General features: G+C 42.5%; 1 protein-coding gene across 1 annotated transcript; it reads left to right on the top strand.

Annotated features, from left to right (window-relative positions):
• Window positions 1-1,914: 1,914 nt before the first annotated feature.
• On the top strand, window positions 1,915-3,628 carry GSC (goosecoid homeobox). Its single transcript, XM_075713182.1, is given in 6 exon segments — window positions 1,915-2,051; window positions 2,053-2,110; window positions 2,112-2,207; window positions 2,210-2,636; window positions 2,785-3,044; window positions 3,476-3,628. Coding segments are annotated over 6 exon segments (1,131 nt in total).
• Window positions 3,629-27,017: the final 23,389 nt, after the last annotated feature.

The following is a 27,017-nucleotide window of genomic DNA, read 5'->3' as shown; positions in this document are numbered from 1 at the left end:
GCCGCCCCGCAGAGCCGCGGGCCGGGCGCTGCCCGCCGAGCCCCCGGGGCACCCGCCGGGGGGGCACTGCTCTGCTCGCCGGCGGGACAGCTGGCCGTGCCCCCGCTCCTCGGCACCCCCTCGGGCCTGGCTCTGCCGGGGGCTCCGAGCCCGGCTCGCCCCACTGCCGGAGGGCCACCGGAGAGGTGCTACCGCGGAGCCGCCGCGGAGGTGAACGAGGAGCCCGCTGGCGGAATTAAGCAGCGCGCTGTTCTGCGCGGAGCGGCACCGAGCTGCGCCCGGGGAATTGCTTACCGAAAAAAAAAAAAAAAACCAACCCCACAACCCAGCCCCAAACTGCGCCCCAAACTCAGCCCCAAACAAACAAATAAGCAATCAAAAAATAGACACCCCCTCCCTAAACAACAACAGAAAAATCCCAAATCTAACCAAAAAACCCCCACCCCAAACCTCTGTCAAATAGTTTCACTTTAGATCAAATTTGCAAAATTTGCACGAAGCTCAGGTCTGAATGCCAAAGGCGGAAAGAAATCGATCGGCAGATAAATTGAAGTAAAAGAAACGATGCTGGTAATTAGTCACATGGCGATGTATCAGGGAAGTGAGAATTAAGTCCTGGCGTTCTTTTTCTTTAACGTTCATACGAGCCTTTTGCTAGAAATAGGGGTCTGGTTTAGACCATTCTCAGATGCGGTTTTAAATCCTGGAATACCGAGGAAAGGAGGGATAAAGATAAAGTGCGAGTAAGCGCTAACGAGCATATTCTTTGTTGGGAAAAAATAATGTGTTCCTCGTCAACGGACCCTAATGGCTTGTTTTCATTTCATGCGTACAATTTCCTACCTTCTTTGATGGAGGGTTGATGGGGTAAATAGTCTAATCTTATTCAGTTCACCTCCTGTGGATTCCCAGTGACAGTCGTGACAGACGAAGTATTCTGCAAATCACAAGAGCCGGCTACCAAGAGAGACAAACGTCTTAATAGGAAGAGTTTTAGGGACTTAAACCCGCTCCATTTTAAATTCACGGAACATGCAAAATATAAAGTTCTCCGTATCATTGCAACTCTACAGGCTTTGTTTTCTGAGCTAGAAAAGGAAAGCTTCTTCCTTGAAAAGAAAAGGAAAGGAAAAGGCACCGGGATGGATTAGAAGCAAATCGGAACACCTACCAGACCCGGGGATTTGAGATGACACTGGTCTTTAGCATTTCCACCTCCTGGCTTGTTTAAAAATAAAAAGTTATGCCTGTCTGGATCTGAACCTGTTAAAAAAAAATGTTTATAACATTCACGCGTCCTAGTTCCTCCAGGTGATCTAGGAAAAGAGAAGAAAAAAAAAAAAAAGTTCATTTAGCCAGTGAAGACGTTGTTGCTTCACTGCATAAAGCTTAAATCAGAGGAACGCGTACTCCGCGATGGCCCTTCAGTTCTCCGAGCCGGGGGACGCAAGATTCAAACCCTGCTACAGAAACACTTGGAGGGGGGGCAGCTGCATGGTTGTGTGGCAGTTTATTTTTTTAAAAAAGTGCTTCTTAACCAATTCGAAGCATAAATAATGAATCTGAGCTTCAGACAGAGGAAATCGCACCCACTAATGTGAACTAACACGAGCAAAGTAGGTGCATAATAGACAAGGCTAGGAGCTGCTAACCACTTCTTCACAATGGCATTAATAAGATTAACCTGGGCAATTAGCCGGTGCAGCAGAGATCAAGCCTAAATCTGGGGCCTTTCAAAAAAGCCCGCTAATGGAAAGGATTACGTTAATTTCATTAATTCTCAATACACAGACCCGGGCTCCTTTCACTCCTTTGTGTAACCCCCACCTCTTCCCCACCAAAAAGGGGGAGAGAAAAAAAAAATCAAATCTGGTTTTGTTTGTCATCTGCATATTACCAGGAACTAAATCCAGGATGACGTCGCCTGGGTATAAAAAAGGGAAGAGGTTCAGATGGATTATACTCCGAGCAGCCCTCTGGGTTGAGATCAGTAAACAGGCGAGAGTTGAGGGGGGAAAGTTCCAGGGGTGGATCCTGCGCACACGCACGCACACGCACAGACACACACGCACACTCTGCCCGCAAGCTGCCCTCGGAAAAAGCTCCGCTCTTTTTCGCTCCGAGCCCTTTTTAGAATTTCTCCGAAAAGTTTCGATTTCGTGTCTCTCCAGCCTTCCCCCCCCCCCCCCCCCCCCCCGCCGACCCCCCCCCTCCACCGCAACCACCGCCACCTACCCTCCCTCCCTCCTTCCTCCCTCCCTCCCCCCGGCCGGTCCCGCTGCCCTGCCCCGGCACGGTTTGGGGCATGCCTGTGAGCATGTTCAGCATCGACAATATCCTGGCGGCCAGACCTCGCTGCAAGGACTCGGTGCTGCTGCCCCCGAGCGCCGCGCCCGTCGTCTTCCCCAGCCTCCACGGGGACTCGCTCTACGGCAGCGCCTCCGACTACGGCGGATTTTACTCCCGGGCGGTGGCACCCGCCTCCGCGCTGCCGCCGGCCGTCACCGGATCTCGGCTCGGCTACAACAACTACTACTACGGGCAGCTGCATGTGCCGGCGTCCCCCGTGGGCCCTTCGTGCTGCGGGGCCGTGCCGCCCCTGGGCGCCCAGCAGTGCTCCTGCGTGCCCCCCGCAGGTAAGGCGTCCCCGCCCGGGACGGGGCGGACGGGCTTTCTTTGTTCCCGCGGCCGCGGGGCAGGAGGGGGCGGCGGGGAGCTGGCGGCCCGCGGGGGGAGCGGCGCACTCATGCAAAGCCTGTCGTCGTCTCGTCTGTCTGTCCGTAGGTTACGAGGGCACTGGGTCAGTCCTGATGTCCCCTGTTCCCCATCAGATGTTGCCCTACATGAACGTGGGCACTTTGTCCCGGACGGAGCTGCAGTTACTGAACCAGCTGCACTGCAGGCGAAAAAGGCGCCATCGGACTATCTTCACTGACGAGCAGCTGGAAGCGCTGGAAAACCTCTTCCAGGAAACGAAATACCCAGACGTGGGCACCAGGGAACAGCTGGCCAGACGGGTGCACTTAAGAGAGGAAAAAGTGGAGGTATTTTGCTTTCCTTTCCCCCCTTCCACCCTCTCCCTTTCGCATTTCAACGCGCCGGGGCTGGAGGCACCTCGCTGCGGTCCCAGCCCGGCTGCGCCGGCCGCGGCGAGCGGGCGGAGGGGAGAGCAACAGGTTGGGGGGGGGGGCAGAAGACTTTTGTTGTTATTATTATTATCATTTCCAAGCGCCCTTCTGGAGGCGGCCGGCCGAGCCGATCCCACGGCTGCGGGCAGAAGCCGAGGGGCGGTCGTGCCTCCTGAAGGCGCTCAGCCTCCCCCAGCCGGGCGGCCGCTTTCCCGCCCGCCCTGCGCCCCAGCGCGGTACCCGCCGCGGCTGCCAGCGGCTCCGGGCTCGGCAGGGCGGAGGTCGGCCTGCGCGTTTGCGTTATTTTTATTTTCCTTGCCTAATAATTTAATTCCTTAACGCAACAGGTTTGGTTCAAAAACCGCCGGGCGAAGTGGAGGAGGCAAAAACGATCTTCCTCGGAGGAGTCAGAAAACGCACAAAAATGGAATAAAGCGTCTAAAACCTCCCCGGAGAAGAGACAAGAGGACGGGAAAAGTGACTTGGACTCCGACAGCTGATACCTCGCAGGGGGGACATTTCCCATGGACTGTCGGACACGCTCCAGAGGATGCTACTAATCTTGCACAAGCTCTGCCTTGTCGGAGGGGGAAAATATCTGTATATAATGTACGATGCCCCGAGTTGATTTCGTGTAAATAAAATGTGTTGCGGAGGTGTTGCACAGGTAGACGGGCGGCGCGTTCTGTTCACCCCTGCGCTGCGGGGAGACAGGAGAGGAGGAGGAGGAGGGGAGAGCAGGGCAGAGCGGCGGTGCCCGCTCCCCGGGGACCCGGGCGGCCTTGCCGGCGCCGTGCCTTTATTTAACCAGGTTTCGCCCGGCGCGGGAGCCAGCGGAGGGCAGCGCGCTGCCAGCCGGGCCCGTTGTTCGCCCGCCCGCCGCAGGCCGAGGAGCGGTGGCGGATCTTCCACCCCGAAGGAAAGCGGCGGACGCCCGGCCAGGCCGGCCCCGTCCCCGACGGCAGCGCCCGGGGCAGCCCCGCTGAGGCCGGGCCCCCCGCGGGTGGCGGGGCGGCGGCCGGGGGCAAACCTCGCTGCCGCTGCCGGAGCCCCTGGCTGGGCCGCCGCGGCCACGCCGAGCTGCCCGTTTCTCAGGCCCCGCGTCCGAAGGCTTCTCCCCCCGGGGAGCGCCGGCGGGCGGCCCCCGCCCCGCCGCCCCCGCCGCCCCGCGGGCCCGCTCCGGCTGGAGGCGATGCCCTGAGGAAAGGTTCGCGGGCAAACGAGCGCGGCCTCGCACTTGTTACCCTGTCCTGCTCGCCTCGCTTTTCTCCCCCTCTCGCTGCAGTTAAGCCCTCCTGAGTTTCCAAAGCGTTGGTCTTTGATCCCCGTTTAGAAAAAGCTGTCTCGCTACATCGGTGTTTCAAATTGCTGTTAATAAATGTCAGCCGTTATCAGACGAATTACGCATCAAGGGAGGTACGAGCCCTCGCGTGCTGCTTTTGGGGGTGTTTCACAAGAAGTTGCTAAGGGCTGTTTTCTCCCTTTTGAGGCAGCACCTTTGCAATTAGGAAAGCAGCGACAGCCTGGCCTCATTTTACTCTTCCCTCTGTGAGGGCCTCGTAAAAGAGATGTCTATTCCCCCTGTAAAATTCTCATTCATTTTCTTTACGCTTTTTTTTCCCTGCAACTCCCCAACTCTTAGTGCTCGTCCCTTCAGAGCAGAACCACCGTGGTTTCCCCATGTCGTCTCATTTAGAAAGGCCTTTCCCTCTCCTTGCCTACAAAGTCTGTCTATAAATTTAAAGCAAATGACCTGAAGATGCACGGCCAAAGCAGATAACCTCTGGCTGGAAATCTTCAGGCTGTGCCCTTCGTTCAGAAGTTAAGTGGTAGTGAGCTGATTTCCCTTAATTATGGCCAATACCTAAACTCACCTGTACCTATTCAGCTCATCTAGCTTAGACAAGAAATTGGTTTATACAAATGTGCTCACCATTGCTTCTAGTGATACTAGAAGGGGTCAGCTGCCGTGTTGCTTGTCCTTGTGCTTTTCCTCCCTTTCTGGATATATCCACCTTTTTATGGGTATTGTAGCTTGGTGCATATTGCAGGTGTTAGTGTGATAGAGCGAATCTCAGTGCCTGTCTGCTCAAATAACATTTCTTAATGTACCCATGTTTCCTCATAGATGTGGCATCTCTCTCCGTACCAAGACGTAGGAACAGCTGCCGTGGAAGAAATTAAGTGTGGTTTTGTATGAGTCAGTCCTTTAGGGGGCTTACAGTTTCATAGCTACTGCTCTCTTGAAGAGAAGAAGAAATTTAGCCTCTTTTGTTCTTTAGCACAGCAGAGGAGGAAGGGGAAAAGCAATGGATTCTTCTTCTTCTTGGATATATATCACAGTTTGGCTCTACAGAGCTATTGCATTTTGGAGATGCTACCCTGTTGCTACGATGTGTATCCAATCTCTGTAAACTGTATTGAATTACAACCCAGCAGCACTGAAAATTAGTTTTCAAATTACTGAAAATTAGTTTTCAAAAGAAGTGTTTTTGTTACATTATATGCAGGAAGTCTCACTGAGTGGAATTTTAATGTCATCTCCTCTGTATTTAGTCATTGTTAGGTTTTAAAGTGCATACCTGATTTGCAAATAAAAGCCAGGTCTAAGCATAATATTGCCCAGAATTTTGCAAATGCTTATATATTTTCTTTACTTCCCATGTATAAATATCCTTACTGCCACATTGGGAGCTTGGTAGGGTTTCGTTTTGTTTTGTTTTGCATTTTTGTGTGTGGAGTGGTAATTTTGGAAGTCACTATTAAGGATTTTAGCCTGCATAGTTCAATGTGGGAGTTAAACTGGATCTGGGTTTGTAAGGGGTGGGCTTTAAATGTGTTTTTGATAACCAATACTAGTTACTTAAGGTTGTAGTCCACATCTTCAGAGATTTTTAGACTTCTCCAATGCGAGCAAGGTGCTTGAGAACCGTGGAAGCTCCAGGTCACCAAAAGTGCCAGTTTATGGATTTATTTAGACATTTTTGTTCTGTGGGAGTGTGGGATGTGAAACCTTGTGTTCCAAAACATGTTTTCTATGCATGGGATTGTGATGAAGTCACCACCGATTGCTTTAAAATTACGTTGTACCTTAGCCTGAGTTAATTTTTGAGTTGATTATAAACTCTTGGTTACCATAAGCTTGATCTTGCAGTCACTGGTATCTGTTCTTAATACTACATGTAGATGTAGATCTATTAGAGTTAATAATATCACTTTAAGATCTAACTGAAACACAATTTTACTTTTGACCTAAAAGCTTTAGTTTACTTACAAAAAACGGCATTTTTGCCGTTAGACAGTAGGAGTAGCTGTCTCGTTCTTTTTCTCACTGGTGTTTGGTGAAAACCTAAAGGCTTCTTTCTCCCTTTTTTACACTACAAAATCAGATCCTATGCAGTCTGGAAGAGTCTGATAACTGAAAAGTAGTGAGAAGACGACATCAAAAGGATCAAGAAAGTAGAAAACTAAATGGTTGAAAGCATGAGGACAGTTGTAATAACATCTGTCACTCGTACTGTTTGGTTGGTATAATCTGTCTCTAGATGTTTGTCTGGATTTTTATTTTAGGAGAACTCCTACATGCCGAAACGCAAATGTCATGTAACAACTTTCATTATTTTCTCTTTCTGTTGGTGCAGTAGGGGAAAGGCAAAGTGAGGGACCTGAATACATGCTATGTTCCAACAGGTTCAGTTCTAACAAAGGGGCTTTGAAAGAGCTGGTTGTGGTTGTGTTTGTTAATACTTGTCTAAGAAGGAGACGAAAAGAGATTTTTTTTTTTTAAATTTTTGTTTGTTTTGTTCTTTCTGTGTCTCCTCCACTGCAATTTACAACCTTGCACCTCAGTGCAAACCTGTTCTCAGAAGATTTAATATGACTGAAAAACCTACTTAGCTATTTCTGAAACGTGATGTATGATCCATGGTACTGATGTACTATCTAGGTTTTACAACATGAGTTCTGTTTCTTGCTGTCACACTGATTTTCTATGAAATGTTGGGCTTCTTTCTTTCTAAGTTTCTGTCTGTAGAATGAATAATATTCCTTTCAGATCTCATCAGGGAAGTAGGGTGAGGGGAGGATTATAAGAAGAAACGTAAACTACTTCGGAGGTTCACCACTGTAACGAAGAATTAGACAATGCTATGCATTATAGAAGTAACAATTGAATAATTATACAAAAGGAGCATACATCAAATAGACTGTCCTGACAACAAGCTGGTTTAGGTTATGATACTCTCTTGCAAGGGAAAGCTAGTGAGAACAATGTGTAGTAAGGGGACAATGCAGAAGCTTTCTGCAGTGTAGAGGCAGATTGAGCAATCTCATGCACATCTTCATTGTGCCATCTGCATTTAGATGGCAAAAATTTATGTTTCTATTTAATACCCTATTTACCATATTTATTTCTGTAGTCTTGTTGTAATAAGTAATACCAGAAAACAGAGGTCAGATTTTTTTGCTTGACATAAAATGATTTATTATCAGCTGAAAATCTGGACTCTTTTTTTCCCTTTCAGTTTTACTAATACTTGAGTGAACTGGTTTGGAGCTTTACCATAATGGGATCCTGGGAATATAAACCATGCAAACTCTTTCTTACACATGACTTGTGGAGCAAACATTTGGATTAGTGGAAGTTATAAAAAAAATGCAACATTAAGGTGAGTTCATATTTTTTGTGCTCCATCTACATTTATTGGTTCTCTGGGGTTATACACCATGGAGCATAAATGAACAAAAACCTAAAGAGTTTTTGTTTTGTGTTCTACCCCCTTAGGGTTTCATTCCATTTATACTTTATGTTTTCCTACTTCAGAGACCTGGTGAGTCTTGACTAAACCTAGACAGAGAAGTTTAGTCAAATTACTCTTTTTCTCTGGGGTTGTCACTCACCCTGGTTTGATTACAGTCTGTTATACAAAGGTAACAGTTGTAGCTACAATATGTTAGATTGTAAGCAATTCATAGAAATGTTAAAGTGACCTACCTCCGTAAAGGATATGACAACTTTAAATGTAGAAACCTGCATTACAATTCTGGTTTGTACTGAAACTATCCAAGGCTGGAGAATTCAGATGTAAAATCAGAAGAAGAACCAGACTTCTTTCACTTTTTGTTTTCAGGATAGACTAGATGTTTACAGACAGACAGAGACTATATCGCTCAGGACATATCGCAAAACTTAAGGCACAACTGAATGGAATAATATAGAGCAGGAGAAAGGCCAGGAAACTTGTTATAGCTTAAAAGTACCTATGCAGTTGAACATTGGAAGTTACTTCACCTCTGTCTTCTAAATGATGTCTGAATACTGGTGTTTGCATTTCTTTTCTACTCCTTGTCCAGACAAACATGCATACTTACTTTGGAGATTTGGAGCTTTACCTCACTAGTATACCCCAAAACATGTTGAATACATGTGCCAACGCAGGAGTTATAATTGTCCCTTTGCATTATGTCCTGGAAAAGGGCCTTCACCCAAAACTCTGAACTAAGCATCGAATCCCCACTAGAGTCTGCCTGTGTTTATTTATATAAGTACAATAATAATAAATCTTTATGCTTTTCTATCTTTGAGGGGATTTATTCAGTGTTTGCTACACAGTGACTGCAGAGTGCTTTGCTAAAATTGTGTGTTGGGTTTTCACCTTGACTGCAACCTGGCAAAAGAGATGACTTTGGCGTATGGAGCCCCCTTCCTCTGGGCTGAACTGTCTCCTTCAACAGGGCCGCTGCCCGCAGGCAGGGCTTCTGCTCCCCTTTCTGTCCAAGGTGGGTGGACCTGTGGACATGGCAGACTTAATATGTTCTTTTTCTATGAAAAAATGCGAGGAATTCAGAGCCAGATTCTGATGGTATCATTTCAGTGATCTGGTTTGTAGGGTAGCATCACAAAACATTGGGTCTGTGGTGCAAACTACAGTGCTGGAATGAGCTGCTGAGAACAAGGATGAGAACTTCTGAAGCTGGCATCCCTCTTGACTCCAAGGTGTTACGAGTGTAGAACCTGAATATAACTGTATTTCCTTTATTTAGGGCTTTTGGCAAACTGTCAAAGAACTTAGCAGTGAATTTTCGGAGTGATCCTGCGGTGGGGAGCTACTGTTACTCTGTTCTTCTGTTGGAAATGCTTAGGTACCTCTTCCTCCAGGGGACACGCAGGAAGTCATTGGCACAGTGTGGGGAAGCAGAAGTGATGACATTCTTTCACTGGTGAATTTTAATGCCATCACCATGTTTTCCTGTTATCCTCGTAGAATTTTGACTTTTCTGGTGAAAATAAGGCCTTCATGGTTATGCTTTATGTAATTGTATGTATAATTTCTCTTGGTTCATGAACAAATTCCACATACTTTTGCTATGCGAGTGAACACAAATTGAAGGCTAAATTAATGGAAGATAAATGAAAGTAGGGGCAATATGGTTTTGGTGTATGAAAGACGTATTTTTAAAAGCCACAAAGTGAAAGCCCTGACCTGCTTTGCTTGCACACCCAAAAACTCTTGCTGAGTGTTGCATGTGCAAGGAACACAGTACCAGCAGAGAGTAACTTTCTATTAAGAAGAGAGAATGGAAAAGAGTTCTTCTTATGCCAAATTTTACCCCATAGTGGATAATTACAGCCAAGTTGTAAACCCCTTAAAAGCTATAAGGCACCAGTATAATGAAACACATAACTGAAATTTACTGTACTTGTGTAGATTGCAAGCTTACTCTTGAATATTTAGTCTTTAGCTTCTTAAATTTGTAGTTTCCACAGAGGGCTTATAAGTGCTAGAATTTTGATTAACTGTCTCAAATAAACTACTGCTATTGTTATCACTATAAATCTCCCTAACCCAAGAGCCTCAACGAGGCTGATATTTTCTGTGGAAACTGTAATGATTTAGAAGGGCATGAACCCAGTAGCCTTTATTTGGAGCTTCCTGTCATTACATAGAAAGTCTCAGGCTTCGTTTACATCAGTTATTAGGTCTTATTTGTTTAATATTACTTTTTCATTGGTTTTATGCTGTGTTTATCATGCACATTTTTCGAACATACCATATTTTTCTTTTAGTTGGTCCTAATGCTATGGCGACAGCTCTTCACAGCAAAACTTACTCACTTGTGGCTCCTTTAGCCTGGTTGAAAGGATAATGTGGAAGCCTGACCCAAAGACTTTGTGAATTAATGAGAAACTTTCTTCTTGAGCTGGTAATATTTCCCACTTACATTAATGGATGGGGTTATTTTGCAATGCGATCCATGAAGATAGGGTTTTAATCCCTCCTCAAAAGGGCTAATGATTATGGGACAGAACCATGCAGGAAGGGATCATTAGTAATCCCAGAGGAGCTTTCTCTCCTTAAAATTCTCTAACTGTTCCGCTTTGACTCATTTAGCTGAAGTGGTCCTTCCTACCTTGTACAGGTGTAGTTTTATTGGTAGAAATGGGTTTGTACTACCAAAGTCACTGCCGTTAGTGCTGTTGTTGATGGAATAAGCTTTAAGGATGTATCTGTATTCATGTTAAAAGTTTTAGTGGACTACCTTTTAAGATAACAGCCATGCTTCTGTGCTGAAATAATTACACTGGTACAACATGGACTTTAAATGAGTAAATTACTGCTGCTTTTCAGTGGCAGTAATATTGTTTACAAGCATATCTTCAACATAGTAGGTATTTTCCATGCAATGAGGCTTGACTAGGGTCAACATTAGGCCCTCAGACCTTGTGTGAGGTTTATCTCTACCTGCATAAAGGCAAGATGAAAGTTTATTGATACCCATCATGCTTGGCCTTAAAGGAACATCTGATTTACCAGATGTTTAAGAAAATCCAGAACAGTGTTCCTGAATTGGAAAGCAGCTGTGTTTTTCTCTGCTCACGTATTCATTGGCACAGCTGCTTCAGATATCCGGGCATCTAAATTATTCTGACATCAGAAAAAAACACTGAAACAGGGACTGATTATGGCCATATTGCTTATGACGGTTTAATGTTTTGGCTGACTGATCACTGGGAAAACTGTCCAGTCGCCAGACACATTGCAGTTAAGGAGCAAGCAGAATTCATCTTGAGGACTAAGAGCTAGGACATTAGGTGCACTAGAGTCATTCTTTCTAATATCAGTCCCTTTGAAGTAGCTGTCTTAGGAACAGAATCAGTTTCCATTTCAGCTTCACAGTCTCTTCGGTTGCATGCTGAAAATTTGGTCTTGGCTGGATGGATGTCAGATGACTATGAAGTTAAAACAAAAAAAGGAAAAGATTTTATGTTAAATCTTATGTTAAAAATAGTCTTTAAAGGTCTATTCATTTGTATCTTGCCTATTTCTGCAAGCTTTTGCTGTTCTTTTCTCAGTCTCAAGTCTAGGTTCTGTTAAAAACCACTGGACATTTAAATGACAACTAGATACTGGTTTAGAACCAGTCTATTGGTGCCATTCAATTTTGTTTGCATTTTTTTTTTAACACTTTTGGATCAGCACAAAGTAGGAACACAGCTGTCCTAGAAAAATGTCTGGGGACATTTTGGAGAAAGGTGGTCTTGAGATTGTAGGGTTTGATCTTCACCCCTGGAAGAAGATCATGTTGAACTGGAAGCAGTACTCTTCCAAACTGCATTGCCAAACCACTCTTGGCCCTGGATCAAGAAGAAAGAAGAGCAGGTAAGAGCCACCTCCCCACATTTCCAAGTCAACACTAGATGTAAACTCAGTGTGTCTATGAGTGGTCGTGACTCTTGCTAAGAGGATTTGGTGCACAGATATAGCCAGTAACAGTTATTGAGGGTTCTGGCAGAGGATTAAAAATACTTAAGGTTTGATTGAGAATATGTTTGTACAACTGATGTTTTAAGATTGTTTTTAAATAATATGAGATACATTTCATGGTTATTTTTGGAACAAAAAATTGAAATGTGTTTTTGTTTGCATACCATCATGTGTTTTTCTTTTGGTTTATTTATTTTTATGTCCTCTTACTGGAAGTCATTCCTCTGTTGTTGCAGCATAAGTTGTGAAGACAGAAATTTACACTTGTAAATAACTGCAGCCTTCTGACCCATTTTAGAAACCCTAGTTCTTTCTGATAGCTCATGGTTATGCACGTGTGACATTCAAATGATGGGGTTCCACATAGACCAATCAATTATCAGGCAGCTCAGAAGACCTGAAGGGTATGGGATGATGCTTATTATAAAATAGAAAACTTCTGAAATCTAAATTTGGTATGGAAGTGTCTTTTGTGCAGACAAAAATCAACAGAAGGTCATGCTGCGGGTAACGATACATGACTTGCAGATTGTACTTGCAAGGACTGAGGTCCTCACCCATTTCAGCAGGTTTGAACCCATACTTGGCAGATACAAATTGGGATCAACTAACAACAATGAAGTGTTTGGAAAACTTGCAAGGCCCAGGGGGGTAGTGTTCCAGGCTAAAGTGCTGCTGAGATAGATTAGCCAGAGACTTTTCAATGAAAAAAACAGGTAGTATTTACACCACAAACTGAGGATGAGTAGTACAGTCTAGTGGATAGGACTCTAGTATGGAAGTAACAGAAGAGACATTATCTGTAGTTTTGCTGTTGTTAGAAACTCTTGGATGCCTATGGTCTCCCCTGAGCCAGATATGTTTCCATCTGTAAAATGGAATCGTTCAATATGATATCCATAGATACCAAGTACTAAGTACCGTTTCTCCATGGGGGTATCTTCTGAGTGAGTGTGTTCCTCTATTCACTACAGATAGAGCCATGTTTTAGGTTGGAAAAAAAAATATTTAGATGGATTTGTAATACCAGATCAAAGAGGTTCTTGAGAATGAAAATGCTGCAAAACCTGACTTAACTTCAAGGCTCACCAGCAGTAGGCTAATAGGTTTCTAAACTAGAGCCCATTTTCCCCTCTGACATCTTATTTAAAATCCATCCTGAAGGAGGGCTAAAACAACTTTAGATCTCATCAAGGAGTCATCTGAGCAAGTGTGAGATACTGAGGAAAGAATAGGTTGGCCCTCTGCCACATGTTCTGCACTTCTAGGGGAGGGACAGTGCACAGGCTGTAGAAGGAAAGATTGCAAGAGTAAGGGAGGCAGGGGCATAGAGGCATGTAAATCCATGGTTTTTTTCACAGTGAGAGCTTGCAGCAGTTTCTTTTCTGAACTGTTTCTAACAAATTTTTAAACAGAGAGACTAGATCTAAAGGGTTAATCATTTGGAGTGGAGCAGAAGATTGATCTGTCATAGCCTGGCAATGCAGAAAATGGTTAATGAGTTTGGCAACTTCTTGATCAGTATCTGGGTGTGATATTTTTACTGGTTCTTGTATTGCATATGCCTATATTTGCATTTGCAAGCAGAATAGCTTTTCTTTCAGGATTGTCAGCATCCCATTGAGAGATCTTATAGTGCACAGTTATCAAATGTGCTTGTAATCACTAACAGCAAGTTAAATGTGATCATTACACATTGTAATTTCATTAATGCGATGGAATCTTTCCTAGCTTGTCACTTGCTCCCTTCAGAATAGATTACAAAGCCATAATGCTCCACTGTGGTAAGGCGGATGACCACTTCATGGCAGGTGTTGAGCTGAGCTGAAAATTATTGCAAACTCAAAGCAACTATTTGGAACATTGGGTTTTGATCTATTAGTACATGGAACAGTGTGGAGGCTTTGCCTCAAAATCAACAGTGTATTTTATCCAGCTAAGAGGATTGTTACTGCAGGGATGGTTCGTTATTGACCAACATTTTCCCCCATCCCCTCCCTTCTCCCAAAGAAAACAATAGCTAAGAGTAAAAGGGTTGTAAAGGGGCTAAGCCCTTTGGACTGAATACAGGACAGCTCTATGAAATGGATGGGATCTTTCAAGGCTGGCTGTATGTGACCTTCCAGTTAACTGTGCTCTGGAACAGCTCGGTTCTTGATCCAGACACAGCAGTTGGGAGTTGGCCAAATGTTGCAGCTTGCTGACCCTGCTCGTGCCATTACTGTGTCCTTTGCAGTAATAGCAGGAGATCAACCCCATTCCACTTGGGGACTTCCCCATGCCAGAGAAATCCCTAAGGAAGTAATTAAACTGCAACAAGCTTCATAGTAACTTGCATTTTAGCTGTGATGTAACTTTATAACTCATGATTGAAAAGTAGGTAGAATACTGCTGATCTCCTCCTCCATAACAGTAAAGAGATTTACTTGGCTAATGTTTTTTTCCTAGGTCTTGAGAAGATAAGTTCTAAAAATTGTAAACATTATAGATGAGAATTGTAAACATTAGTTTTTATGCAAAAATATGCAAATATGTGCCTATATTAAGTCAACTGTAAGTTGACTTACTATAGTAGTGGTACTTATTATTGTTATTTAAGTTTATGAAGTGACCTAAATCTCTTACAGACCAAATACAATGAAGAAATTTATTCTTGAAATGCTGCTGCTCTTTAGGGTCTCAGTGCCCTACAGAACTGTATGTGTTCCCATTGCGTGGTAACTGAAGTGCCTCAGGTGTGGGTTTGCAGCATCTCTTGAGCATGCTTTTTCTCATAAAGTCTTGTATACATGATTGATATCAGTCGAAAGAGTAATCTATTCTTTGAATTTGTGTATCTTTTGGTGGCCAGAAGGATAGCTTCAATTTGACAAAGAATACTCTTGTGCATTTATAGAGTATAGTTTATAGCAGAATTTTATTTGAACACATCTTCTGCGTATTGAATGTTTCACTTCTGCTACCAGTGGCTGTATACCTGAGCTATGGGAAAGTGATTGGGGAAGGCGGGAAGCAGGGGTGTACTGGAAAAAAAAAAAAAAAAAATCTTAGTATCTCCATCTCCTGGTGGAATACAGACTGCCCATGTCACCTTTCATCAAGAAGAGGAAAAATGGGAATACCCAGAGTGCTTTCTGCCTTCATTACCAGTACTGGCTAAGTGTAGTTGGATGCTAGGGCTGTGTCATGTTTAAGTTAATTTCTGGTTTGCAGCCCTTTAGTCTTTGTACTTTTCCAGCAATGTCACCGATTTCCTGCATGTCTCTACTTTTTGCTGCCTGGAGAGCTTTAAAGTGCTTTCCCCCCCCCCCCCCCCCATTTGTTTTGCAGCTATACCTGTTTGCTCTAAATCAGCTTATAAAATTTTGTTTTGTGTGTAAGTCTGGCAAGAGAAGAGGGGACCTTCAAGTAAAAAAGTGATTAGTGGTTTAGGATGCATACATCTCGTAAGATTAGCTACTGTTTGAGCTTTTCTTATATCCAGACAGTTGAAAGTGAAAGGACAGAATTAATAATGACCAACTTTACCTCCTCTGATAATTGAGCCGTATGTGTATGTGTTCAGAATGATTATTCTTACACTGATTTATAGGCATGTCTTTCTATAGCTCTGTTTTATTGTTGTATGTACATACATGTTCCATGTACTGGAAATCTAGTATTGGTTTCAGATGAGGACATGTGTTCTCTTAGTGGGACATTTTGGTTACATCTCCAATAGCTGCTCCTAAAAAGAAGTTTAAAGGATGTTGGCTGTGGTTACAGAACTCAACTTATGTTCTGAAAGATTCTTCCAAATTTCTCTATGGTCCAAATCCACATCTTTCTCTTCTCAGATAGTGGAGTTCCAGAAATGGGTATGATTTGGACTAAAAGAGCATATTTGGTGCAGTGCTTTGCTCATTTAATTACTTCTGTCCCAAACCACTTCAGTGAGGTTCAGTTTACTCATGCGAGATATTCTATCCCTGTGGTGGAGAAATTCACCCACTTCTGATGTGGAACAGATACAGAAAGCCAACTGCCAACATGTGTTTGTATAAATACATATGCTGGTGTAGTGATCCGTTTGTAAACATCTGTACTTGAGAACCTTGTTGGATTTTGAAAGCTTCTTGGAGGGCATGGGGAAGGATCTTTAACAGAACTCTAACTTGCAAAACAAACAGTCCAAGCATAGATATTTTTTGATACTTTAAGGGAAATTGTACTGTTTGCCTTACCCCAACATTTTAGGTGAGACAAGCAATTCAACAAATGTCATCCCAATAATGATTCAACAGCACAGCAATATATATTTTGTTGGAGCAAGTGTAGGCTATTTTTTTAAGTTTCAGCTAAATTTTAAAATTCAGATACCTTAGGTTTATCATCTTAGTTGATAGTTAGGTCACAATATCAGTCTGAGTTGGTTTTTAGAAGTACTGAACACCTTCCATTTAGGTCAGTGGGACTGTCAAACTCCTTCATTTCTATATGTCATCTCAAATTAAAGCATTACACCGTGCCTGTCGGTGGCCTTTTGAGTCAGATTCTTCTCAAGCTTCAGCAGTGGCAGTGGGTGTCGATGGTGCACCAAAACAGTTTCTTGCATAAAACGCTTTCTGTGGTAAAGGTACTAATGTTGTAAATGGTGCATTCAGTTGGTGCACAATTTGTATACTCAGAATTTGCAATAATGGCATGTTTTGAGAACCTTCCAAGAGCTAATATGGACTGAAGGTTGTTTGGAAAGACAGCATTAAAACTCTAGCAGTGTCACAGCAGTTATATATCAACATGTGTGTCAGCTCAGAGCTGACCCAATAGAGATCCTCTGCTACATGGTTATTGTCACTTTCTGCAGGTCCTGGAGATCTCTTGATTAAATCTTGACCTGCCAGCTTTGTGTAGCTTTTAAGATCTGATGCAATGAGAGCAAAAAGGAAGGGATATCTGACATGCACAGTATTTCTGCATTTACTGTGTGATTCCAAACCTGGGGGAGGAAAGAAGAATATCACATAAGACAGTGGAGTTGAAACCAACAAAATCATCACTTCCTTGTTCCTGTTCATGTTGTTACTCTTCAGAGTGCTTTTGCCAGCCTCAGCAAACACACTAGTTTGTTATGGAAGCATATTGCAGATACATTATTTTTGGTTTACTTTTCACATTTTTGTAAATGGTAAAGGGACCATGACAGTTTTTAGCTTAAGATGAGGAGACCCTACCCTTAAGATGTTGAGAAACCCTGGGACATGATCCATGGTAGAGGCTCTGATATTGTTTTCTGTTTATGTCACAGTAGCATCTAGCACATGCAGATCACAGCAGATAATGTCAGGCTCCTGCAACACTGAAGCAGAATGAAAGCAGGAGGAAAAGTAGAAGATGGAATTTTGGCATGGAGCCTGCTTGTATGCTTTGTTTCCTTTTTTCTAAAACCCAAAAATAACATCTTAAAACTGATTAGTGCAGCTTCAAATCGAGATGTTAGCCAAATATCAGCCTCTTTTGATGGTGAAGATAATGCCCATATACACTAGTGTTAAAATGTGTGCATGCAGTAGACAGGGTAAACTTCCTGAGAACGTATTGTAATAAACAAGAGTGCACGTTTTAAAGGGTGGTGATGGGAACTTACATAGTGTAAACAAGAACATTTCCACCTGTAGATTACAGACACAGGGCACAAATTACATACAGTCTCTCGTATGCAAAGTCTTGTGCTCATGTGCTTGGACATACGGTAGGAGCCCATGTTAATAGTGGCTCATCTGTAATCTGGGGTTCTCCAGTAATTTCAGCTTGTCTGCAATACAAACCTGAAAAGAGGAATTCTACTAATAAAAGAAAGTCCAACAAATTATTAAAGCTGGAGGGAAATTGAAATAATGGATTTTTTTTTTTAACCTACACATACTTGTAGAAGCTGTGCTAGAATATCAGTCTTGTAAGCACCATCTGAAATAGCAAAAATTGTCTTGTTAATTGGAGAACAACCACTGGGTTTGCATTGTGTGGGATGGAGGTCAGTGTAAGAGTAAAATGAGTGCCGTGCCTTGGAATGAATTACAGTTTTGAGGGATAGGTCCTGTATGCTCATTTTTGGTTTTGGCATTTAATGCCTTCCTCCCATTCAAATATGTGGGAGGAATCAAATGTCAAAATCTTCACTATGTATGATATATAATTTCTCTCTTGTATTTCAGTGGGAGGAACATCAGACCCCAAAATGATTATGTGCACACTGGTAAAGAATACATCACTGCATATTTTAATGTCAGTTGTGGGAACTGCAGATGGGGTAAAATATTGTTGTCACCTTTCCCCCCTCTGAGTTTTTGGTTGTGTTTTTCCATGTACTCTTGCAGGATGCCAGCAACCCAGAACTTTAATTCTGTGTCCTGAGCTTTGGTCCTGGCCAAAGAAAAACTCTAGAGATAAACATGTCCCAGGACTTCAGAATTCCAGTCCAGATATAAGTCCAAAGAATGAAACCTAGCATTTGTAAGTAGAGCTTTGTATACTTGAAACAACTTGCAAGTCATCTTGAAAATTCCCTGATATATGCAGTAATAACATGTCTATTTTACGGTTGGAAAAATAGAGTCACGGGGAGGCTAAAGGCCTACTTACACTTTACAACGAGTCAGTGGCAAAATTTATGGCAGCTCAGGGCTCCACAGCTCTGTGATTCTTAGGAACAATTGAGATTCAAGGATTTGCAAACTTTTTGTGTTAATTATATTCTCAAATAAGGCATCAGTTTCAATTTTGGTGTCATTTACAGGGTGAATCCTGAAGTCATAGGAAATAAAGTAGAGGAAGTGTGTGAGAAACACTGAGTTGTATATGCAATAAATATTCTACATCCCAGCAGCACAGACTGCAGACAGCTAGCAGGTCTTTTCTGAGGTTCCTCTGGCTAACTCTTATGTAGATCTTGGGAGGATGCTGTCAAAGCCATGTCCAGCAAATGATGCTAGAGAGGTTGGGGACCATGCTATGGTTTGGACGGGCTCCTGCATCTGTTTGCATTGCTCCTGATGCTGGAGAATGCACAGACTAGCAGAATGGAGCGGAGAAAATGGGAGACCTCCTCTTGTGGGCTCTGGGTTTTACGCTATGCCTCGTCTGGGCTTAGCTCGCTTCCACACTGTGCTGCCTTGTGGTTGCTGTTTGTATGCTTGGTTTTAGACACAGACTTCATTCATGGCCCCACTGAGACAAAGCCAGTCACTGAGGCTGCACCTACAGTCTGTAGCAGGCAACCTAAGCTGTGCAGAAGCCTCTCTCTGTCGGTAGCATGTAGCAGGACAGAAATCTGCTCTGTGCCTCTTTATGTCTTGTTTAAAACAGTGATTCTAAACATGTTTTGTAGATGGAGCCTGGTCCAAAGCCTATTAGAAAAGAATGAAAGTCCTACATCAACTTCAGTGGGGTTTGGATCAGGCCTTATGTGTCTGTTCTTACTCCTAGTGCAGTCTCTGGGAGTTTTGCCAGGGATTCATTGGGAATCATTTGACTTCACTGGGACCAGGACTGGGTCCAAGATGAGCAGACACAAGGGGAATGAACAGTCTTCTTGACCGTTTCTAATTCTCTCTCAAGGCTCCACAGCAATGCAAATCGTGTAAAGCAGCATAAATAATTACATATCCTAGGAACAGTGATGAGAATTCTAAGCACATGCAGTTTTATTGAATGTTATCAAGGTTCCCTAGTAGTTAATTTGATTAAATGGGGCTCCCTGAATACTTTTTCTCTAAAAGTGATTTACAAACTGTTTTAATATGAAGAGTTTCCAAAGGCTCTTGGATGTCAAAGAAGAGCTATTAATCTTTATATTAGCATTTTGAAAAACAGCATGTGTTCCTTGATTAGCTGATATTTGTTTGCATTCTTCTTTTCTACAGAGGATTATTGCTTTGACCTTTTTTAGCATATTGTAGCTCTTTTACATATAAGAATAGAACGTTTTCATGTTTATAAACTGGAGTTAATTCAGCTTTTCACTGGTGTAAATAGGGGCTGAAGCCCACAAAGAATACTGAAAAACCTCAGATGTGAGTTTTAATGATCCTTATCTCACGAAACACATTATTGATCTAGCTAACACCCTGTATGTATGACCATCTTGGACAAGGCACGGTGGGGCCAACCCTGCCCGGTTCTTGCCCATGCTGATCATCTCTCTGAGTTCAGCAGGACTGATCATGTGAGATGAAGGATTTCTGCCTGCTGCTTTTGTTAACGAGAATCTCTTACCAGTTCAAAGAGAGTAGGGCAGACAGTATCGGTCTGGTGGGCAGATCGTAGGGTTTGCCTTGCAATGCAGATATGCTTCTTTCATGATTTTAAGTAACTGCAAAGCATGCTCTCTAAACAGAAAAGTAATAGACACTACTTTATGCGCTGCGTATTATTGGAATTCCTTGTGTATCATGGTGGTTTTTTACTACAGCTTGGGAGTATATTCATTATTGACATTCCTGCTCTGTGTGTGCGTGTGCAATAAAAAAAGCCCTGTAAGCTAATGCAGCATCAAACTGATGACACTTTCAGCTGCTTGGGACTGAGAGTAGGGCTGGAAGTTGTAAACAGTAGAGGTACTGTGCACAGTCAAGAAGAGGCAAAAAGAAGTATCCTAAAGATTAATAAAAAAGAGCGTATCTGATGAGATTGCAGCAGGAACTACAAGACAATGTCACAGAAATTAATAGCAAAGTCAGAATCCAGAGTTCCAGCACATGCACTTGCTCTAAAATAAATTTAAGAAATACCAGGCTTGGTCACCATGGTTAGCACTGTTGACTTGTTGCTTTGAGATTTTCAGTGTCATTAATTTGGCTCTATATTGTCAGGTGAGAATGCCTAAATTAAACACTGTTTTGGATTGCCTCATAGTATTTCTGCTAGGGAAAAAAGAAAGAAAAAAGAAACCACTCAATTAAGGGTCTGCTGTCCATTATAATTCTGACATCATGTGAAAGAAGATATTGCAGGCACATTACCTCTTTTATTAAGCAATATTATGGGCCTTTCCCATTATTCATTAATACTTTGGATTTCTAGAGAGACCAGTCATGATGGAGGCCTTAGTACAACACTTGTATCTTCACTTCCAGCTGAATGCCTGATCCCTGGCACTCCCTAGCAAGCTGTCTTGAGGCCATCAGAGCTGCAGCTGGAAACAGTCGGTGTTTGCAACTAGGCTTGCAGAGGGTGACCAGGTGGGGCCTGGCTGAGTGGTAGCCCTATCTTTGAGGATATAAGGGAACCCTACCACATGCTTTGCATTTTTTAGCATGTTTCTTGATTGCGTTTCAGGTTTCTGTTGTGTAAGTCTACTTCCCGTTCTTGCCTTTTGTCTGCCCAGTCCTGCTTCTTGATGTGTGATTTTTTTGGTTACTCTGCCTTCCTGTTCAAATGCTGGTTGTCACTAGTCTCCTCTGTCCTAACTTCTGTCTTGTTGCCATCTCAGCTCTTGTACTCTCTTCTGACCTTGTTTCATATACCTAAGCCATAGTCTATTTCTTTCTTAACCTCCCTGCCTTCCCGTCTTCATCCTCAAACATTAGGTATGTTAAATCTGCATATGAATTTATACTCACATAAACTGATTGAAGATAAATGATTATTACAGTGTGGAACTTGAAAATAAATAACATATGTGCTTTTCCCACCCTTGTAGGGAAATTTAGGTGGTTTGTGTTAGCACACTAACTTATATTTGGTTAAAATAAGCACTTTACCTAACCCATCGACCCTAGTCCCAATCCCTGCTCCCTGGAGGATTTGGGTTTGGCTCAGCAAACACCATATAAAGGGGTAATCTGCTCCTCTCTGCCAGCAGAGTGCTGCCTTAATCTGATAGTCATCTACTTAACTGGCTTTGTTAAAGTGCAGAAATGCATGTTGGGTTGGGCCTGCTAATGGTGCATAGAGTTTTTCCTGTAGTAAGCCCTGAGACATTTTTTTAACAAAGCTTGAGGATTGTTATTTTTGCAGAGCATTTGTGCAGACAGCTAAGTAATGGTGGGTGAATTCCCACATCCCCAGATTTAGGCTGGAATTTTCTACACCCAAAAACTTTTGGATCAGCCGCAAGGCAGTAACACAGCACGTCACAATTGGTGTTGTAGACTCTTGAAAACTTTTGGGATGCTGCCACAGATCCCACAGCCTTTTGGCTGACCCACCATTGGCTATGTACAGCAGGGATAGCCAGCTTTTCTATAGGGGCCACTGTATTCCCAAGGAGGTATTTTGGGCAGGCCAGATACAGCCATGTTTATGCACTTGATTTTTAGAAAGCTTCCAGACTCAATCTGTGTACTCTTTCCCTTTCCTGTCCCTCTCCAGACAGCAACATGCAGCCATGCTTGCCATGTGGTTGGCCTGGTGAGGCTGGATACAGCTGGGTAGTGGGCAACCTCTCGCCTCAGGGCTGCCACTTGGCATTCCTGATCGGCATCAACTATTCTTTCAGAGTGCCCATAGCTGGTCTATGCAAGAGCTTTCTCTCTCAGCTAGCTTTACTCAAGTGTGACAAAAAGCCTGATGCCATATGGGATTTTCATTCACAGTAGGAATTTAGTACTATGTCCAGCCTGTCACTTAATTATCTCTTATTTATTTTAATAGAATGCATAATGCATGGACTTATTTTTGTTGTGTAAGGGACTTCAGTTGGCCTTAAATCCGTAGGGAAGAGAAAAAAAATTACACATCTACAAGAAGCAATAAAGTGCTTTTGTTTCCCTAGAATTATTACTATTTGAAGTCCGATATGCCAGATCTGGTATATGGCAGTGAAGGTTGCACTGGGACCTAACAGTTATTTACTAGGTGATTACTTAGAGTCACTTTCTTTTTAGTCAATTGTAACATTTTACATTTTTGGGGCTTGACTGGGATACTGCATTGCACTTGGTTCTAGCTGCATTGCAATAATCTCTGTGTGACATAGAGCAGAAAGACCTATAAAAGCAGCTGTTTCTTTCATTAAAGCCATTACAAAGGTTGAGTTATGCTGTCCCCAATAATAATTCTGATAATTGTTTGTTAATTTTAATTACTCACCAGATTAATATCTTGATAGGAGAAACAGGTACATATGTTCAGTCAACTAAAATAAGCATATTTTCAGTAATAACTGGTCATTTGGGTAATGTGCTAAAGGTAGTAATACTGTGCAGTGATGATTAATCTATAATCCTCATCAATTCAGTCGGAGAAGGATATAGTTAATGTGATGTCATTGTTTAGATAGCTCCTTTTAACATCTTGTTTATATACATATGTTCAGTGTTACAAAGTGGTGAGCCCACATTTTTAATACTGGGCAAGCTGCATGCTTCACTTGTGAAGCTGTTTTTCAGGCAGAAGATGCACAGTGCCTTCAAATTCCTGTTTCACTCTGATCTTTAGGTCTTCAGCATGGTCAGAGCAGTAGCAAGCTGCATGGTCTTCTCCATATTGTGAGGTACTGCAATCATATGGTGCGTGGCTGTCAAGCTTTAACGGAAGTAAAATATAACCAGAAAAGTTTGTTATCTACTTGGGGGCATAGTGTCAATGCAAGAAGAAACACTGAGTGGAAAAGAGATTACACCTTCAGTTTGCCACCTCTGAATCCTGGTTTCATTGCAGTCATCCACTGTGGGGTGCTGTAGTGAAGGCTCAGGAGACATTAAAAGGGCATTGCTGACGGGGGCAAGGTTGTAGGGGTTTTCAGTTAGTAACAGGGGTCTTCAGGAGCAACATGCTGGAATGTCCTAATAGTTGGGTAAAACAAGTGCACTTTCATTTCTCTTCATCTTTGCCTTGTTTTGTTTGGAGAATCCTGTCTTTCACTCTCACAGCACTGAAAGGAGGGAAGAAGAGCTTTATTTAAGTTAGTACTGAATAATGTGTGGTGCGTAAGGAGCATTCTGTATACTTCTACCTTGGCCCTCTATTGGATGGAATTAAACTCAGCTGGGTACCACATCTCAGCCTACAGACAAGGCTGTTTCTTGTGTTCAGGTGGTGAGAAGCATGAAGGTGAGGGCACTACATTGTGACAGTATACATAAATATTTGTATATTTATCACAATATGAATATACCACAGAAGAAATGGAAGAACTACTTTGGCTCTTTAAAGAACATCGAACATGTAGGGAAGTTGGGGGTGACATTTCTTTTTTGGTCCAGCTATAACTATGTGTGCAACACACGTTGTTGCCAAAAAGTAGAAATACGGTTAATTCATTATTATAGGCAGGCAGATTAGTCAAGTTGCAGAATGGCTGGGATGTGCAGAGCAGTAGCAGAACTGGTGTCTCATGAGCTGTTTTCAGTTTTCCTAAGCATTTTGTCTTGTATCGACTTGATCAGCTGTACTTTGCAGTCAACAGAGTTGTTGTTCTCTATATACTCTCTTTATATGTTCTTATTAAACCTTTTCAACCCCTTTTTGTCTTGACTGGGTTATTTTAGCCCTCTCCCATTCCTTCATGCAAATGAGCAATAATCATGTGAGCTGATCACAAAGAAGGTCAGAATTTATTTCCTATTCCAAACTAAAAAGATAAGTAAACATAAACCACAGAAAAATCTAACCTTAACAGTAACTTGCTCCTCTTTGATTGTTATACATCTTTGTCTAGCAAAATAGATGGAGGCTGTGGCAGAAAGATACAAAGATATTTCTGAGACTCAAAGTTACTAATTGAGGGTATTTTACAAAGTCTGGATTCCTCACCATGAATTGTATGCTAACAATTCCTTCAATGTGCTGACTGGATTTCAGTTCAAAACGTGCTAATTTTGAGTCCCTCAGTGAGTGAGGTCATCTATCAATTAAGAAAGTCACAAACTCCTTAGGATAATCTACCCTCAATATTTTGTGTATCTCCAACATTGTTAAAAGGGGAGAATCATTAGTCCAATGTTCTACTTGAGATGTGAATTAGAGAGAGTTTAGTGGTGAATATGTGTATAGAAGTTAAAGCCCTTCCATCTGACCATCCTGGCTCTAGAGAATACCTAATCTGGGTGGAAACACGTGATGTTGGAGTAACATATTTGCCCACTTCCTTTAATTGCTGAAATTCAAACCTAACCTTTTGCTGGAAAATGAGTGCAGTGGTTCTCATTCTAAAGTTTTGGTTATATATTGGCTTTTAAATATTGATTTTATAAGTTCTATTTCCCTACTACAATGTGAAGAAATAGTCACATCAGAGGACATGGGCTATCCAGATTTTAATTCTATTTTTTTAAAAAATACCTGTAGCTTGCAAATATTGTTCATGGTGCAGCTTTGAAAAGGGTAGTCTGAACATGGTTTTGGGTTGCAGAAAGTGCAGGCATGTTCTTCTAGAATAAATGAGGTGTCACTGCAGAATACCAGCTACAACAACCAGGGGCACTTTTAGCCCTGTCTGGGGTCTACTGCATGGTCAAAAATTATTTATATGAAAATTCTCACAGAGTACGCAAACAGTGGAGGTTACTGCTGACAGATATTTGGACCTGCCACTGTTGAACATTAATCTAAGCACACCTCTTTATCCATACATATCTAATATGCAAAGTAGCTACAATATCCTCTCAGTTCAGATCACTTGCAACTACTGCACACTTTCATGTTTCCAGTAACAGCATTTTTTTTTGTTATGAAGTCATATTTAAAATGTGATGATTCAATACAAGCAGATAGATTTTTAGCTCAATGTGCAGAGATTTAACTGCTGTTTCTTATTGATGCTAATGCAAGTCAGGTGGCTAATACCCTGTACAGCTCACTGAAGATTCGCCCCAAGATGCCTTGTAAATTGCTTTTCATTGAAAGCGCATTCAAAATTCACTTTTCTGTATATGGTTATTGCTACAGCAGTCTTAGTATAGATATTAAGCTTGTCACTGAAGAAAAATCATGAAGTCAAACAGGGCTTTTAAAGAAAATCTCTTGCAATAAAATTTTAAACTCTAGCTGATCTCTTGAACTGCAGCATTTCTCCACTGAAGGTCATGACTGGTGTGCATTACAGTTGGCTCTGCACCTAGACTGTTTTGTCCTTTCAGTTTGGCACAACCCAACTTTATCTGCATTTGCAGCCATGAGTATTGCAGAGTCAGATTTGGTTTCCCCCATTAAAAAGAAAAAATATCTTCATGCAGACAAATGGCCTCCCGGACTATAATGCTTAATTAGAAAGAAGTTTGTTTTCCAGCTGGTCAGTATGTTAAGCCATATAGCACTTTCTTCCTTCTTTCAACTATACAGTTCTATTAATGTTCCCTACTTTTGAGTAATTACTGTTTCTGATGGTTTTGCTCTGCTAAATTCAGGTCTACAGCTTTCTTAGGGCTGTATTGATGATGACTAGATGTAAAAGGACTGTTAATTTAGAGCCAGTAGACTAGTAATCCAGTGTGCCGGTGCTTGAAGATGAACAGCCAAATTGACCATGTATCTTTCTGCAGACCATACTGCTCCTCTGAGGGAGAAGCTGCAGAGGACAGTAATAACTTCATGTGCACACCTGTCTCTTGTGATGGACAAGGTCTGGTACTGGAGACAAAACTACCTTTATAACAACAGAACAGAGGTTGGTTTAGGTGCCTCTTTTCAGTGCACATTAGAACAGGCCTTTCTGTGGTTTCTTTGTAACTTGAGGAGGTTTCTGGCTTTGGAAAGAAGATCCTTCTTTCTGAGCACCCCAAGCCCTTTCATAGGTCTGGTGAAAACCATAAGTCTACAAATGATACGATGCAAATGGGTTTTAAGTTCTTTAGCACGGCACTTCAATATTTGTACTCCCATGCTTTCTGCAAGTGCGGTGTGGGTTTGTTTTTTAGAGGGGCTGTGGCAATATTGTTGGCTATTCTGCAAAACAAGGATGCTGCTTGTGTTGGTTGTTAAGAATAATGGGTTGGCAGTAGTAGTCTGCAATTACCAATTTTTTTTTAGTAAAGACAGCAACATCAGTACAGTACTCTCTACTGTCCTATCCATGTGCGTCAGACTTGAATTAACAGAGCCACTTCTGAGTTTTGAGGGGAGGACCCTGTCACGATTTGTGGTGTTGAATTTTATGATGTGAAGTTCCAGAGGGGGGAAGGAGAAAGAAAAAAATTTATGGATT

This window comes from Pelecanus crispus, chromosome 6 (genome assembly GCF_030463565.1).
Source record: "Pelecanus crispus isolate bPelCri1 chromosome 6, bPelCri1.pri, whole genome shotgun sequence".
Taxonomy (NCBI): Eukaryota; Metazoa; Chordata; class Aves; order Pelecaniformes; family Pelecanidae; genus Pelecanus; species Pelecanus crispus.
This window is presented reverse-complemented; position numbering and strand designations above follow the sequence as displayed.